The sequence below is a fragment of the Abrus precatorius genome, unplaced genomic scaffold (assembly GCF_003935025.1).
Source record: "Abrus precatorius isolate BTA unplaced genomic scaffold, Abrus_2018 Scaffold8, whole genome shotgun sequence".
Taxonomy (NCBI): Eukaryota; Viridiplantae; Streptophyta; class Magnoliopsida; order Fabales; family Fabaceae; genus Abrus; species Abrus precatorius.
This window is the reverse complement of record NW_020874428.1, coordinates 19122137-19139114: the sequence shown is the minus strand read 5'-3', so window position 1 is coordinate 19139114 and position 16978 is coordinate 19122137. Positions and strand designations below refer to the sequence as shown.

The 16978-nt window shown below is 26.2% G+C and overlaps 1 protein-coding gene across 1 annotated transcript; it reads right to left on the bottom strand.

Annotated features, from left to right (window-relative positions):
- Window positions 1-5949: 5949 nt before the first annotated feature.
- Window positions 5950-13988, bottom strand: LOC113846656 (MADS-box protein AGL24-like). Its single transcript, XM_027475148.1, has 9 exons — window positions 13881-13988; window positions 13231-13423; window positions 8761-8836; window positions 7894-7949; window positions 7702-7801; window positions 7567-7608; window positions 6726-6767; window positions 6440-6591; window positions 5950-6102 (listed from the first exon to the last, which is right to left on the bottom strand). The coding sequence occupies exons 2-9, from the start codon at window positions 13410-13412 to the stop codon at window positions 6084-6086; spliced, it is 669 nt and encodes a 222-aa protein (XP_027330949.1). The 5' UTR covers window positions 13413-13423; window positions 13881-13988; the 3' UTR covers window positions 5950-6083.
- Window positions 13989-16978: the final 2990 nt, after the last annotated feature.

Genomic DNA, 16978 nt, shown 5'->3' with positions numbered 1-16978 from the left:
CTTTAGTATTTGAAGTATATATTAAATTATAAATTATTTTAAACTTACAAATCAGATATAATTTTAAATCATAAATTATAAAAAATATTATAATTATTTTTAATAGATGATAATTTAAAGCAATTTATAGTCACCCTTATTAGATATAATTAAAAATTTGATTTAACAATCTATAATAAAAGTAATTTTTTTATAAATGTGTTTTTTTCTTAATTCAAACTACATTTCATAAAAAAAAATTGTTCATAAATAATTTTTTATTAAAAATATAATTTAACAATCTATAATAAAAGTAATAATCTTATAATTGTAATTTTTTATTTTGATTTTAATTATAAAAAAATAATTATTTTGACATTACTCAATAAATTTTTTTAAGTATTCGTTCATTTTTGAACTAATTAAGTATTTTCTATTACAATAAAAAAATATTCTAATATAATATAACTATCAATTCTAATGAATATTCTTTAAATACAATTAAAAGATAATAAATATGTTAAATATAATTAAAAGACAATAAGTATGAATAAAATTTAATTTAAATACGTAAGTTGTACGTTTCAAATTTTAATGCATAGGATAATAAGTAATTGCAGTCAATAGGAGTGACTTTATAGGTTTCATTTTTTAAAGCAATAAAATATTATTTTAATTTAAGAACATATATTATAAACTAATAATTAAAAAAAATAATTATTGTGAGATTACTCAATAATTTTTTTAAAGCATTCGTTCACTTTTAAGCTAATTGAGTATTTTCTATTACAATAAAAAATTATGTTAAACTAATTAATAAAACAATTTAAATATGAAAATTTGTCTTTTATTATAAATTTAGTTTAATAACATCTATTATAAACTAATAATTTTGTAAGTTTAATTTTTTTAATTTAAAATATATTTTAGTGTTTGAAGTACATAATAAAATATAGATTAAATTAAAATACATAATAATTTTAATTCGTAAATTATGAAAAATATTATAATTAATTTTAATAACAATAATTTAAGCTAATTTATAGTATAAATATTTATGTTGCAGTTTGTAACATAATATATAGGGATGGCAATAGGTAGGGTATGGGTAGGGTACTATGGTACCCATCCCCATATTCGCGTTTTAAAAAAATACTCGTACCCGGCCCCATACCCGCGTGGGTATGAACATTAATCCCCGTACCCTCTGGGTACCCGCATACCCGTCTTGTACCCATTACCAGCGCTTGTTTGAGAAAAAAATATTTATAAAGAAAAATATGTTTATATAATTTCACATAAGTAGCTAATAATATAAAAATTCAATATATAGTTGTCGAACAAGGTACAAATATAGATAAAAAAACAAATATTCAAAGATCATAAATGTTAAATGTATCTTAATATAATAATTTTCTAAACTAAAATTCTTAGAAACAATAAGCAAAACTAAACACACAAGTTATTTGTCAGTGATAATCCTATCTTATATGAGATTTGATTGATTGGTAATGTCAGAACGACAACGAAATAGATCTGTACAATGATTGTCCCTTCGTGTGGGATCACTTAGTAACCTCTTGGGACGACATTAACAACTAACTCTAATGAATAACATTTCATAGTTATTAAGTTTTAGTGAGACAAACATTGAGAATTAGAATAGAGTTAGAGTAGAGAAGTTCAATACTAACAATAGAAAGTTGATACATAAAATATTTTTTTTAACTTTTGAATTTGAAATTGTAAGAAAAATAATAGATTTAATTAAAATAATATAATATAATTAATATATATATATATTAATACAAGTATTTTTTAACTCATATACTATACGAAAGTATTTTATCAAAAATATAAATTTTGGAAAAATTATTTTAGTGAATTAAATATTTATAATGTATATAAATTAAAAAAAAAAGAATTTGAATAAAAGATAAATAGTTACAACAAAATTTTATAATAAAAAAATATACGTGTATATTAAAAAAATTATACTTTTTTATCTTAAAAAAATTAACAAATAAAAATTAACAAAATTTTTTTATATTTATATCTTTTCAAAAACTTCTTTGAATGTGAATAAATAGTAAGAATAATATTATTTAGATTCAATAGATTATAGTTGTGCTTATAATACATATGTTGCATAGAAAAATATTATTTTAAATTAAAATATAAAAATAAAATTTAAATATTATTAATAAATAATAAGTTTACAGTAATAGTAGGTGATTGTAAAATTTATAAAATATTTATAATATATTTATTATTTATCATTCACTTTATGATTTAAACATCAATATGATTTTATTAATTAAAATATTTGTGTAAAAAATATTTTATGTGTCATATATAAATAATATTTTAAAAAAAAGTCAATCTCATATTAACAATGTAATAATTAAATTGTGTTAGCCTAATTAAATGATATAAAATAGTAAATAAATTTTTCTATTAAAAATATAAACCAAAATAAATTTTTTGGTTTACTTTATTATTAAATATATTTTTATATTAATCTTATATAACTTCACATAAGCAATATAATAATACAAAAATTCAATTCATAATTGTAGAATAAAGTTCAAGCATATATACATACATACATATATATATATATATATATATATATATATATATATATATATATATATGCGGGTATAGGGCGGGGTAGGTACTTAGATACCCATACCCGCACCCATCCCTATTAAAATTTGCGAGTTTTTACCCACACCCATACCCGTACCCGTATAGCGGGTAAATACCCTACCCATTGTGGGTAAATTTTGCAGGTGCCCATCGGGTACTTTACCCATTGCCATTCCTAATAATATAACCATCAATATTAATAAATATTTTTTAAATACAATTCAAGCTATATATACTAATAAATAGTATATAGGTAAAATGTTGTCGTTTGTAACGTAATATAACCATCAATACTAATAAATATTCTTTAAATACAATTCAAATATAATAAGTGTGAATAAAATATTATTTTAATTCATCAATTATACGTTTTAAATTTTAATATACAGAGTAATAACTAAGTGGAGTCAATAGAAACGACTTTATATATTCTGAATTTTAATGTATAAAGTAATAAGTAGATGAAGTTACGTTTCAAAATTTAATATACTCAGTAATAAAGTAGGTGTAGTCAATTTTACACACACACACATATATATGTGTATATATATATATATATAGATTTTTTTTAAGCATTTGTTTTTTTTTAACTACATAATATATTAAACTAATTAAATAGATAATTTAAATATGTAAACTTATCTTTTCATTAGAAATTTGATCTAAAAATCTATAATAAAAGTAATTTTTTCATAAATATTTTTTTTAATTTGAACTACATTTCATAAAAGTAATTTTTTCATAAATAATTTGTATGTAAAATGTAATTTAACAATCTATAATAAATGTAATAATCTTATAAGTGTAATTTTTTAATTCAACTCATACTTTGGTATTTGAAGTATACATTAAATTATAAATTATTTTAAACTTATAAATCAGATATAATTTTAAATCGTAAATTATAAAAAATATTATAACTATTTTTAGTAGATGATAATTTAAAGCAATTTATAGTCACTCTTATTAGATATAATTATAAATTTGATCTAACGATCTATAATAAAAGTAATTTTTCTATAAATGTGTTTTTTTTAATTCAAACTACATTTAATAAAATTAATTTTTTCACAAATAATTTTTTATTAAAAATTTAATTTAACAATCTATAATAAAAATAATAATCTTATAAGTTCAATTGTTTATTTTGATATTAATTATAAAAAATAATTCTTGTGACATTACTCAATAATATTTTTTAAGCATTTGTTCATTCTTGAACTAATTGAGTATTTTTTATTACAATAAATAATTATGTTAAATTAATTAATCAAACAATTTAAATATACAAAATTGTCTTTTGTTATAAATTTAATTTAACAACATATATTATAAACTAATCTTGTGACATTATTCAATAATTTTTTTTTAAGCATTCGTTCATTTTTGAGCTAATTGAGTATTTTATATTACAATAAAAAATTATGTTAAACTAATTAATAAAATAATTTAAATATGTAAATTTATCTTTTATTATAAATTTAATTTAATAACATCTATTATAAACTAATAATTTTGTAAGTTTAATTTTTTAATTCAAAATATATTTTAGTGTTTGAAATACATAATAAAATATAGATTATATTAAAACACAATAATAATTTTAATTCATAAATTATGAAAAATATTATAATTAATTTTAATAACGATAATTTAAGCTAATTTATAGTATAAATATTTATGTTACCGTTTGTAACATAATATAACCATCAATACTAATAAATATTTTTTAAATACAATTGAAGTTATATATACTAATAAATAATATATATATAAAATGTTGTCGTTTGTAACATAATATAACCATCAATACTAATAAATATTTTTTAAATATAATTCAAAGATAATAAGTATGAATAAAATATTATTTTAATTTATTAATTATATGTTTTAAATTTTAATATACAGAATAATAAATAAGTGAAATTAATGGGAATGACTTTATATATTTTAAATTTTAATATATAAAATAATAAGTAGATAAAGTTAAGTTTTAAAATTTAATATACTCAATAATAAAGTAGATGTATTCAATAAATTACTAGTTATATAAATATGGGTTCAAAGCCCTACATTTGAGTAAAAGTAAAGTTTAATTATAGACAAGGGGGTCAAAATTATTTTATCTTCAATGTTCTCTCCTTGCTCCCAACTGCCTCCTCTCACCTTCTGTTATCCCTTCTCCACTGACTCCACCTCCTATATCACTATTTTGCCCCAAAAATCTCTCACCACTTCTCCCATCTCTCTCTACATTAGAGTAATTGTTGTAACTATATCTTCAATTCTTCAATGGTGGTTCATGTCCAAGAAAAAATGAAACTCACTTGTGATTTATTGCTGGTTTGTGTGTATTTTATTCATGATAAGTATGAGTGAGTATGGGCGTTTAGTTCGTAGCGGAGGGGTTGAGGAGGATGAAATGAGCAACAACTTTGGCCTACAATTTGCAGGCTCTTAGCATTCGGATGAGAATCCTATGTTTCGAGTCTTGATGGTGGTTGAGGAAGATGATAGGAACAAAGAACAAGGAGAGGAGGTTATGGGACAGAAGGACGTATCTCTGTGAGAGGCTTAGATACAGTGGCGCGTGACTCCAAGAAGGGTTAGAGAAAGAGAGGTGATAAAAGTTTTAAAGGTATTGACCACTACAAAGTGAGGGGTAGAGAGAGAGAGAAAGGGAGGTGGGGGATTTAAGGGCACCAACCACTTTGAGCAATATGACTCCAACGAGAGAGGAAGAGAGAGAGAGAAGAGAATACGTGAAACAATCTGGTTTTAGAATTTATGTATTACTCAACTACAAAAATTAACATCTTTTAAGCATCTATTAACAGTGAGGACTTAAATGTCTAATGACTTATGTAAAAGATTGGCAAAACAATTTAAATAAAATACTAATATGCACGCACTGCTATTATAGAAGGAACTAATTTGTATCTTTAATATATATATGTTATGTTTCCAATTTATAACAATAATTGTTATAATTATATATTATTTTCCTAATTTATAACAATAATTATTTTAACTTAAGTCTTAAGTAAAATATTATCTCGTTGTAGGAGTGGATGTTGGCTAATCAAATTTGGTGACTCTGAAGAACTATCAAAATAATTTTGACTACTAATTTCACCTGATTCAAAAACAAGAATAATTTAAAAGAGCATTATCTTCCAGTTGTTAATGTGTTGCTTTTCTTTAATTTTGATTGGTAAAACGTAAAACAAATTTACGGATGATCTAATGAAAACTGCAGAGAGATCCAAGCCCTTAAACCATTTGGTTATATTATAAACCCATAAATGACAAGCTTATCTTATAATAAACATGGACAATTGGATGAGAACTGCATGCACCTCTGTTCGGTTTTTTCAGAAATGTTAGTGAATCTTCATCCAAAATTTACAATCACGAAATCTAAGACTCCCTCACTGTTACATCCTCCCATTTCAACTGGGGAAGGGCAACCTGAAACGACCAAAAAACTTGTTAACATATACTAATTGGTAATTATATGTAGCAAATTTTTGCGGCAATAAATAGTTGATTGTCAAGGACTCAAATCACTTGTTACCATTTCCGATCCCCATCAATGTTTGTCCAACTAAAAACCCACATCTCAATAACAATAATAATAATAATAATAAGAAGAAGAAAACTAACAATAAAGAGAAAGAACATTATATACTTATAGTAATTTGTCATTTTTCAATGTACAAGTAATGAGACAACAAAAAGAATGCATGGGAACAAGTGATTTCGATCCAATTAACAATAAGGGTCAACACGGTTCAATCAGGCTTACCCTAACTTAAGAAATGTGTCAGAGGAATCATCCTCAAGAGAAGGGCCACTATTGCAGCTACACACGTTTATAGAGTCTGATGACACAACTTCTTGCATGGTAATATCCGAGTCCACCAGTAGAGAACTTTTTCCCTTCCACAGCATAGCCGTCTGCGACCCAGTTAGCTAATTTATTGTTGTAGAGTCAATGAGAACAGACCATGATCATACGAAAACAAAATAAACTGCAGAAAATTAAAAATACACAAATAAATCTAAATCATGGTATCTCACTTCTCATATACCTTTTGCTTTAGCTTCCTGTTCTCTTCTTCTAACTTGATTCCCTTTGTTGGCATATGGTTAAAAAGAATACACAACAAATTAAGCAAAATCCTCAGAATATATTCAATCTGATGTGACTGTAAAACTTTAAAAAGAAAAAAAGATCTTTGACCAAAGTCATTAGTTCACTAAATTATAATGATATCCCAAAACTGAAACATATGCACACAATATAATTTGACCTCGTACATATATACATTATGAGGAATAAAGTCAGTTTCATGTTATACGTGAAACAAAAATATATAGGAAGTATATATATAGGTCTGCCGTTACTCGCCAGTTTTTGTGATGAAGTCTGTCATGTAGAAGTACTTGGATCAGTGTTCAATTTCTAAGTAACTCTACTTGATTACTTCCAATTACATTAATTAATAATTCAAACCCCACTTAAACACAGACATTTTTCATTTTTATAAAAACTTGTGTGCTAAAAATAATGATATCTCCAATTATAATCTCTTTAGTGTAAAATATATTTTTTCTCACCAGAGAGAAGAAAATCTTAGTCATAGAATAAAAATGGATGGTAAAGAAAATATTTAAATAAAACAATATAAACCATTTTTATGTGATTCTGAACTCTTGCTTTCACTTAACATATACCCCAACAATATTCATACGCACGGATGCTTGCAAGTGCGCACATAACTACGAAACTAGACAAGAAGCTTAGCCTTTTAGAGGGGTCAAAAGCACTATGTACTAAGGCAAATTATAGTTCTATTATTTTCATTAAAATTATTATTATCAGAAATACTCTGATTAACATCATCATCATCATATAAGCTATCAACAAACCTTTTGCTGAAGTGCAATGATCTCACCCATAATACGCGTTTCCTGAATGTAAAAATCATGCATTGCATTATAGTATATGTAATCAACATGCACCAGGCCTTTGTCCAAATTAATCAAATCACCCCCTGCATATACCTTAGTCTCAACCACGTGCTCGAGTCCTGTTTCAAGTGTTTTCTCCAGTTGCTTTAAGTCATCTAAATTTAGCCCTTCAAAATCCTCACCACTCATCTGCCTGGTCAAAATATATAAACATTGGATTTTACTCAAAAACTATAGGCATTTTATTTTTCTTATATTTTAATCACTTTAAGAATATTGAAAAACCTTAGTTGTTGGGTTTTATCAGCTACTTCCTTGCTCAATTCAACGTAATGCTCTAGCTGAAATCAACGATAAAAGTGCCAATTATTAGTAAATTCTATGTCATATATAAATTAGTTAAGTTACTTCACAGAATTCATAACTATTTTAAATGAATAAAAATATTTTGTCTATAATTTTTTTTAAAAAAGCTTATATTTAACTTTACTAATTCATTTAAAATAAATTATTTAGCCCATAAAAAAACTTAGACAAACTCATCATAAATTAATGGTCTTGAAAGCATAAAATACACAAACATTAATAGCATGTTTGGTTCCGCAATAGAATGCTTCAATGTTAATAATTGTAATTTCTATGTTAAATCTACGTTTAGAGATTTCTAACATGTTTTCAAACAGCAAAAATTTGATCACGCAAGTCACTGTCTCACAAACCAAAAATAGTTTAAGAAAAAGATATACAAGTGCATAAATAAATATGATGATAGACATCTCAGCTAAAAATAAATTAAGGCAATTATGTCAAGGTATTACAATTACAGTTTAGACTTGAGTATATACGTTAAATTTAGAAAACAAGCCCATTTTATAATTAAATAAATATTTTTTTATAAATTAATAAGTATTATAATACGTTACTTTATTTTAAAGATATTATATTTTTAAAATTAAGTAAATATTAAATTTTAGATAACATATCTACAAATATTGAAATTGTATGAGATTTGATATACATAATTATAAAAATAACATAATATAATTTAACAGTTAAATTAGTTAATTTTGTATTTTATAAAAAAATATTAAAAAATATAAATATAAAATTTAACACTTAGTCTCACTAAATTCTATTTCACTGTAAAATTACCTGCAGCTTTTGGGATCTGTCCGATTCGTTGGTGTCATGTAAGTGCTGATTATACCTTGTAATTATGTCCTTCATACTTTACCAAACCAAAACAGTAAGGTAAAAAGCCACGCACTTGTTGAATCCCAAATTGCACACCATTTCAGTATGTAAATTTAGATTTGGATTCCATCTTATTATTTTGAGTAAAAAGACATAATTATGTTAGAGAGAAAGGTAAAAAGATAAAATTATGTTAGAAGGAAAGATACAATTTAATTACAATGGAGAAACGTAGGAACACGGTAGTTCTAATACACCCTGTAAATAAAAATATAACTAAGAAATCGTAATAATCATTTTTTTAGGTCTTTTCTACCATCTTGATATAAGAGAGGATTGAAATCCAATAGACCTAGCCAAACTGAAAACCTAATAGAATTGATGACTTTTAATAAAGCTTTAAAAAAAAAGTAATTTATTTAGCTATCCTTCTTGGATAAACTATCAATTAAAATAGAGGAGATAAATTTCTTAGTCTAAATCCAGATTAAAATTTCGTCAGCTTCAATCCATATTTCTGATCATCATGGTTTCATTGCAATAGATGCATTCATGCTTAATTGCAAAACTTTATAATGTCAGTGGATTAATTCATAATAGATCAAACCATTGTTCAATACAGTCTTTGTATCAAGGAAGAGGAGGATGTTGATCAACTATTTTTAAAGTCTGACATAGTTAGGTTAGCTCACAGAAGCGGGAGGAGAGTTAATAACACTCTTATCAAATTATGCGCCGTGATAACAGAAATTGGTGGCGTTTTTTATGCTCTCTTTTACAAGCATGCCATTTTTCGGTGGCGGCGCTATAACAACCATTAGGCACATGGCAATAATGATGATCATGGCAGAAAAATGGCGGTTTAGCCAAAATAAAATAAAATATATCATCGCCTCTCTTCTTCGTTTCTTATTTCTCTCTTCTTCAACATGTGTTCTTTATTCATAGTTCACCTTCCATCTTCTGCTTTTTGTTTTTATTGAAGTTTTGAGTTTTCTTTAACTCCTGATTTTTCAGCAATTGTTGCTATTGCAACTTCGACACCTAATGATGAAAGCAAAACAGAGATAGACGAGGAAATGGAGCTACCCTCAAATCAGAGATAGAGACATACCCACTTAAAAAATAGAAAGAGATATAGATATTGAAGAAGGAAACGTTAAACAAAAGTGAAGAAGAAAATGGGTTAAAGATATAGCTTGACAAGACTATTTTATCTTTAAAAAGACTTTAAATAATGTTATTTTGATGGCAAAAAAAAGAAAGTTAATTATTTATTAAAAGAGAAAAACCTTTTATACCTTTAAAAATCTTAAAAACTATGGGACAAAAAGAAAAATAGATATTTTTACCGACGCTATTACAGCGTGTGTGAGGACAGAACTCAAAATGGAGTAACATAAGATGAAAAGATAAATAAAAACAAAACAAAGAAGACAACATAACACAAAAACTCAAAGCGGACATCAAAATATGTCCCAATTTAATAGTACAAAAAACATTTTCTTATTCTTTTCTCCTTCAACCATGATCAAATTCTAGTTTAAATGTATTGTTGCGGTACATAATTCAATTTTTAAATGCCTTTGTTAGTGCCTTAGCTCCCTCCATGGTATTGCCTTTGCATGGTTAGTGATATGAATAGGATATCTACTAGGGTGAAGTAGCCAAAAGATATGTCAGTTAGATCCCCTTGAATTGTCTGTCTATTAGAGTAATCTCCACATCTCTTCTACTCTTGTAATTTCTCTATACAAATTTGGTATGCTTTCTATTTCTAGTTTGGGTTTTATAAAATGGTTTGAATTATACATCTCAGTTCACTTATCATTTGGGTCTATTAAAAGGGAAAACTTTAAAGAATTTGGATTATAATTTGGGTGGTTGGTAGTTGGTCAACATGACTTAATTCATAGAACTGAAATAATTTTTAGTGTAGAGCAAATGAATTTGAACAAGGTAAAGGAGGTAATCTAGATTTGAAGTCCTCTTTATTTTCTCAACGGTTTCTTAGTCCTCTTCATTGTAAAGGCTTCTTCTTTAGCTTTTGACGTTGTGTAACGGATTAGAAACTATCCTTTATATATACTTCTTTCATAACATATATAATAAAACTGTTCAGTACTTTAAGCGTCTTTTTATGCTTGTTTTTTTCTTGTTGAGTGGCATTTTTGCTATTCCTATGCTGTTGATTTTTCGCTGCAGAAGACAGGTTTTGTGACTTGGATTTTATAAAATATATTTCCTTTTGCTGATAAAGAAAGTTGCAAATGAAGCTAATGAGTAACAACGTAAAATTAGCATCTAAACTTGTATATATTCTTGCTAGGTGCAAATAATTTTACTGATAAAATATTATAACACACACAACTAAGAAGTTGTGGATGTGACAGACATTCAAAAATTTATATTATTTTAAAAATAAATTTATGCTTACACTATATTACAAACAATGAAAATAATTGTATCATGAAGTTAAAAGAAACTTACGATAACATTTTCAAAAATGTGTAAGAATTCAAACCAGCAAAGCACTAAAAACCATCACCATGCACGCAGAAAAGTACTTGTATGCTAGTTAATACTTCCCAATTCAAAATGGTTAGCTTTTAATTTTTTTATTTAGAAAAAAAAAATCAGGTGATTTTTTTTATCAAGAGAAATTAAGTGCGTGTTTGGATGCCAGATAGAATCACATATACATATGTTTTAGATTCATAAACTACTCACAGCTGCTTCATAAAGTCGCACACACCGACATTGAACCAAATATGCATTAAGTGTATGAGTTGAGAGGATTTTTTTCTCTCCTTTTTTTTTTAATTAAGTATAAGTTGCATGTATATACATACCGGTTTGTCTAACTAATGAAATATTACACATAATATTCATGTCTTAAATTGCATTAAACTTTATAATAATAAAATTTTATTATACAGAAATTATTATTATGTGTAATGTTTTACAGCTAAAAAAAAGTTGGATCGATTAGAGATTTTTTAGAGTTGACCCATCTCCGTTATGTACAAATTTTATTATTAAATAAAATTTATGTCAATTTTCCTAAATGATGTATTGAGAAAAGAGTATATTATTAACATCGTGCATGCAGTATATCTTGATATTGACAACGTTTGGTTATGTACAGAAGACAAAACTAGTTTATTTGGAGTCCATTTGAATGACATTTTAGTATAATTTATTTTGAATGATTTAATATTAAAAGGTTTAATTTTTGAAGAATTGAAAATATTATGTTAAAAATAATATTTTAAAAGTGAACTTAAAGAAATGGATTCTATTCGTATGATATGGTCCAGCATCCAAAATTAGTTATATTCACTTTAAAAAATTAAACATTTTCACTCATCTGAAAAATAATTTTCTTCACCCAAAAGTTAAAAGAGGTCTTGGTTGTTATATATCAAGAATCAAATAATCAATTCCTCACACTACATATAAAATTTATGTTTCAGATTAATTTGAATAAATATTATAATTATATTTAATAAGTGGTTTTATTAAAATGTTAATATAAATAGACACCGCAAAAAAAAAATATATTTATCAATTGATTACCTTATCAAACATTAGATTTGTCGTTGTTAATATAACCTTTATCAAATGAAAATTAAATTGTTAAGATCTACTATATATATAAATATACACACCGATGATATACATTGATATGTATTTTTACACACTAATAAACTTATTTGTTAATATAGTGTAATACAGTTAGTATAATTAAATTCATTTAATTATATTTATATTATAGTTTAATTTTATTAAAATAATGACAAAAGTTAATTTATATTAAATTATTAGTGAATAAAGAAATTATAGTAAAGTCTTAAACAAGTTGGTATTGAAAACCATTTTATTCACTAAAAATAGACAAACTATATATTACTGTAGAAAAAACATATTAGTAGAACTATTAATACAATAAAGGCATGTTTAGATGCACATTAAAATATTATAAAATTTACATTTATTTAAATATTTTTATAAGAAAAATAATATGTAGATACTTTTAACTAAAAATAATTTAGCTTTCAATCTGGTATTTAAATTAGCATGGTATATAACTCCTGTATTAAGTTAAGAAAAAACTTATACTAAAATTTGTTATAAAAAAAAGTTTTCAAAACTACTTTAAGTTTACTATTAAACACAATTAATTTTAAAAAACCTACGCTTAAAATGGTAATCCAAACACACAGATCTAAATAAAGCCTGTCAACTGAGGAGATCCAAGTACCTTAGCTTCTAGCTGATATATTCTGAATTTCAATAGAATATTATATGTTTCCATAAAACTATTAAGAGTGTGATACGGGATCGCCATTCATAGATTAGACACTAACACTACATCCAAGATTATACATATGAAACGAAAACTCAAAAGGGTGTGCAATATCATACCTGGAGCTGGCGTATTCAAAGAGCTTCCCAGTAGCTGAGAAAATAATGAGACCAACCTCAGCATCGCACAGTACTGAAAGCTCTTCAGCTTTCTTGAATATCCCTCGCCTTCTCTTAGAAAACGTCACTTGCCTCGCCGTTAAATTATCAATTTTCTTTATCTTTATTTTCTGTCTTGCCATCTCAACTAAATCTGAAAAAGAAAACACAATCAAAATTCATTTTTATTATTATTTTTCCCTCAACCTTTTTCATAATAATAACACACACCATACGTACTAAGAAAATAGTATATACATAACAAAAACTTGGGATTTTGCTAAATATTTCTCTAGTCAAGTTGAAGTCAAGAAACCCTAATGAAAACCCATCTTCAGATCTGGGGAAATCCAGCAAGAGAAAACCTAAAATATAAAAGTAAAGCTAAGATGGAAGCTTGTTCTAGAGTGGGATAGCCCAAAGAAGCTTTGGATAGAAGGGTTTTTTTATTGTGTTGATTGGACCCGAAGTAGCTCGTTGATGCTGGTTGTGTAATCAAAAGCTATCCAAACAAGTGGAAGCCAAAAATGTTTACCATTAATAGAAAGAAAATAATATCCTAAATAATTCGGAGAGAGGACATGGAAGGAGATAAGGAAGGGAGAGAAAACCTGAATAAAATGCTGGCTCGAGTTCAAGAAAGGAAAGGACACTATACTTCCAACTCTCCCAAATATAGCTAAATGATGGAACCTTCTTACCTTATTACAAAATTATCTATCTTTATTCTTTCGGATATTTTGTTAAATAAAAATGGGTATAAGTCTACCTGTAGTCAAACCGTCCAAAATCGAGATTGCGACCCCTTTTTATTCAAATACTTTTCACATCTTTTTTTCTCTGTCTTACATATAAAGATAGAATATGAGAATCGTATAAAGAAAACGAGTGTTAAATTGTATTTTCTATCTTTGATTAAGTAGACATTCCAAGATATATATTATTATGATGGGATTTAATTTCTTTAAAAAGATTATATGTATAAAATGACAAGTAAAGAAAACAATTATTTGAGGAGCTTTAATTTTCAAAATAAATTTACATGTATTTTTTAACAAAATTCTGTAAATTATTGGATAATATTTTTTTAAAAAAATTTAATCATATAAATTAGAAGCCGATCATTTATGAAACATGAAAGTCAATAATTTTTTTCTTACATTACAATAACTATTTTCGTAAAACAAAATATATTTATTATTGTGTGGACGACGACTTTCCGAAGATAGTAACATAATTATAAATCTGCCTAGTGGTGTGTATTATCACATCGTTGCCGTCAAATCACTGACATGTCCAATCATATTTGTACGGCTGTCCTTTTTCACCTTAGATATTACCCCACGTGTCAAGCAGGTTATATGTTTTTAAATGTCTATATGATTTAATTATTTTTTTAACTTCAAATTTTAAGTTTATTTATTTATTTAATATTTTTTAAATAACAAATAATTAAAATAAAGTAAAAATAAAATAATTTTTTTAAGCCGACAGCATATGATATATGTTGTAATGTATTTAACAATGTCTTTCGTCCATAACTTAATATTAAATTTTTTTATACCTAATTAATGTACTTTTATAGTTGCGTTGATTTTTGTGAAATTTTTTTAACTTCTTTTTGAATATAACTTTAAAATAAAATATATTAACAATATAATATTTAAAATTAATATTAAATTTCTACAAATATAATTTCAAAATCTTTTATATTAACTAATTAAAAAATACATTTTATTTCAACATACATAAATATTTATTATACTAATTACACTTATTTAAATAAAAATAACTTAACAAATATTACAATATTTAAAATTAAGTTAAAATACTATTAAATTTCATATTAATTTATAAAAAAATTTAAATTTTTTGTAAATTTCTTTTATGTAAATCTATTTTACATTTTATAAATAATTTTTTTTTAGATAATAGAGTATAACTACATCACTTTTTTTTTTAATAGTAAATAGAGTCAAAAGACCTAGCAAAACAAAACTCAAACTACAATTCTAAAATACTAAGCACCACTAGTATCAAAAGACCTAGCACCATTCAGATTCAAAAAGGAGAGAAGGGAAATAAGGACAGCAGAAAACGCAGTATATGAAGATATCTCCTCAAGACCAAGCTTAGCTAACAAATCGACACACATATTGGTCTCTCTATGAATATCTCTAATCCTAACAAACTGAATGGACCTAGGCAAAAATTAAATTGAATTAATGAGAAATCACAGCGGATGGGATGAAGATTGAGGATGGAGGATGAGGCCAATGGCATCCTTGGAGTCACTCTCAATCCATATCATATAAATGTGAAGATTAACTGCCAAATGGACTCCCAAGAGAATTTCCCAAAGTTTAGCCATAAGAGGAAAATAGGAGGAGAAAGTGTTGTAAAACCCAGCAATTAAATGCCCTTGATCATTACGAAGGAGACCTGCACAAGCAAAAGCATCAACTCTAGAGATGGCCACTGCCCCATCAATATTAAGCTTGAACTGGCCAGTTGGAGGAGGGCACCATCTATAACACCTGTGATTAGAAGCCGATGTAGAAATGGATCTGGAGTTAAACATGAAACAATAGGAAAGGTAGTTAGCTTCGTACAAGGCTTTGAAAATAATTTCTCTAGGCTGTGCAAAATGATTTGAGAAAATGAAATTATTTCTATTAGACCAAAGAAGTCAAACAACATAACCTAAAACAAAGTTCCAATTATGAAAAAAAAAAAAAATAAGGGATGAATTAGATAGATTCATATTTAACCACTCAAACAGGCCTAGACTGAAAAAAAGCATTCATTGAGTTGGAAAAATTAAATGGTCCCAAACCTCCCTAACAAACTCACAATCTCTCAAAACATGCATAACAGATTAAAAAATATCACCACATCTAGGATAAGTTGAAGAGGTAGACATATTCTGTCTGAACCTTTCTTCATTAGTAAGCAGTCTGCTATAAGCAATTGTTTACAGTAAAAAGACAATTTTTGGGGGGGCCTTTCCAGCTCTAAACCAGCTTAAAAATACTATTATAGGAGGGGTGAGTATTAGAGGGAGCAGAGAGTAGTTGGTAAGCAGTTTTAAGAGAAAAGATTCCATTGGTCGTTAAAGAACAAAACACATTATCAGGGCCACTAGAAGATTCAAGGGGACTAACAGGCCTTATAGAGTTACAAATGCTATCAAGAAGAACCTCCTAAATTTTGGGCCAGTCCCAAACTCTATTGGCAATAAATAAAAACACAAGAGAGGACAAATCTAACTTAGAGACAGAATGCTTAGAGTAACTAATAAGATTACTGACTTTAGAGATCCACTCATCAGACCAAAATTTAGCAAATGTGCCATCCTTAATAATCCAACCCAAACCCTTAGAGAAAATAGGCCAAATAGAAGCTATATTTTTGCAAAGATAGGAAACATATTTACTAGACTTAAAACTAGGGTATTGGCCCAGGGTAAATCTATACTTATGCCTAAGAATTTGGACCCAAAGATTAGAAGGAGATGAAATTAATCTCCAGCAAAGTTTCATGAGGAAAACTTTATTAAGAAGCTCAAGGTTTCTGAAACCCAGGCCCCCGCATCTTTAGATTTACAGATTTTCTTCTAGCTAATCAAATTGCATTTTCTCCCACTCAAGGAGCCTCAAATAAACTTCCTACAAAGGCTGTTGATATCATTACAGACAAAGAGAGGAAT

What these genes read in the sequence shown, in the direction of transcription:
- LOC113846656 (XM_027475148.1), bottom strand. Translation starts at nt 13,412, where the DNA reads ATGGCAAGACAGAAAATAAAGATAAAGAAAATTGATAATTTAACGGCG. An exon ending in AGCACGTGGTTGAGACTAAG is followed by an intron (nt 7,609 to 7,701) that starts GTATATGCAGGG and finishes TTTTACATTCAG; the next exon opens with GAAACGCGTATTATGGGTGA. An exon ending in TCATTGCACTTCAGCAAAAG is followed by an intron (nt 6,768 to 7,566) that starts GTTTGTTGATAG and finishes ATGCCAACAAAG; the next exon opens with GGAATCAAGTTAGAAGAAGA.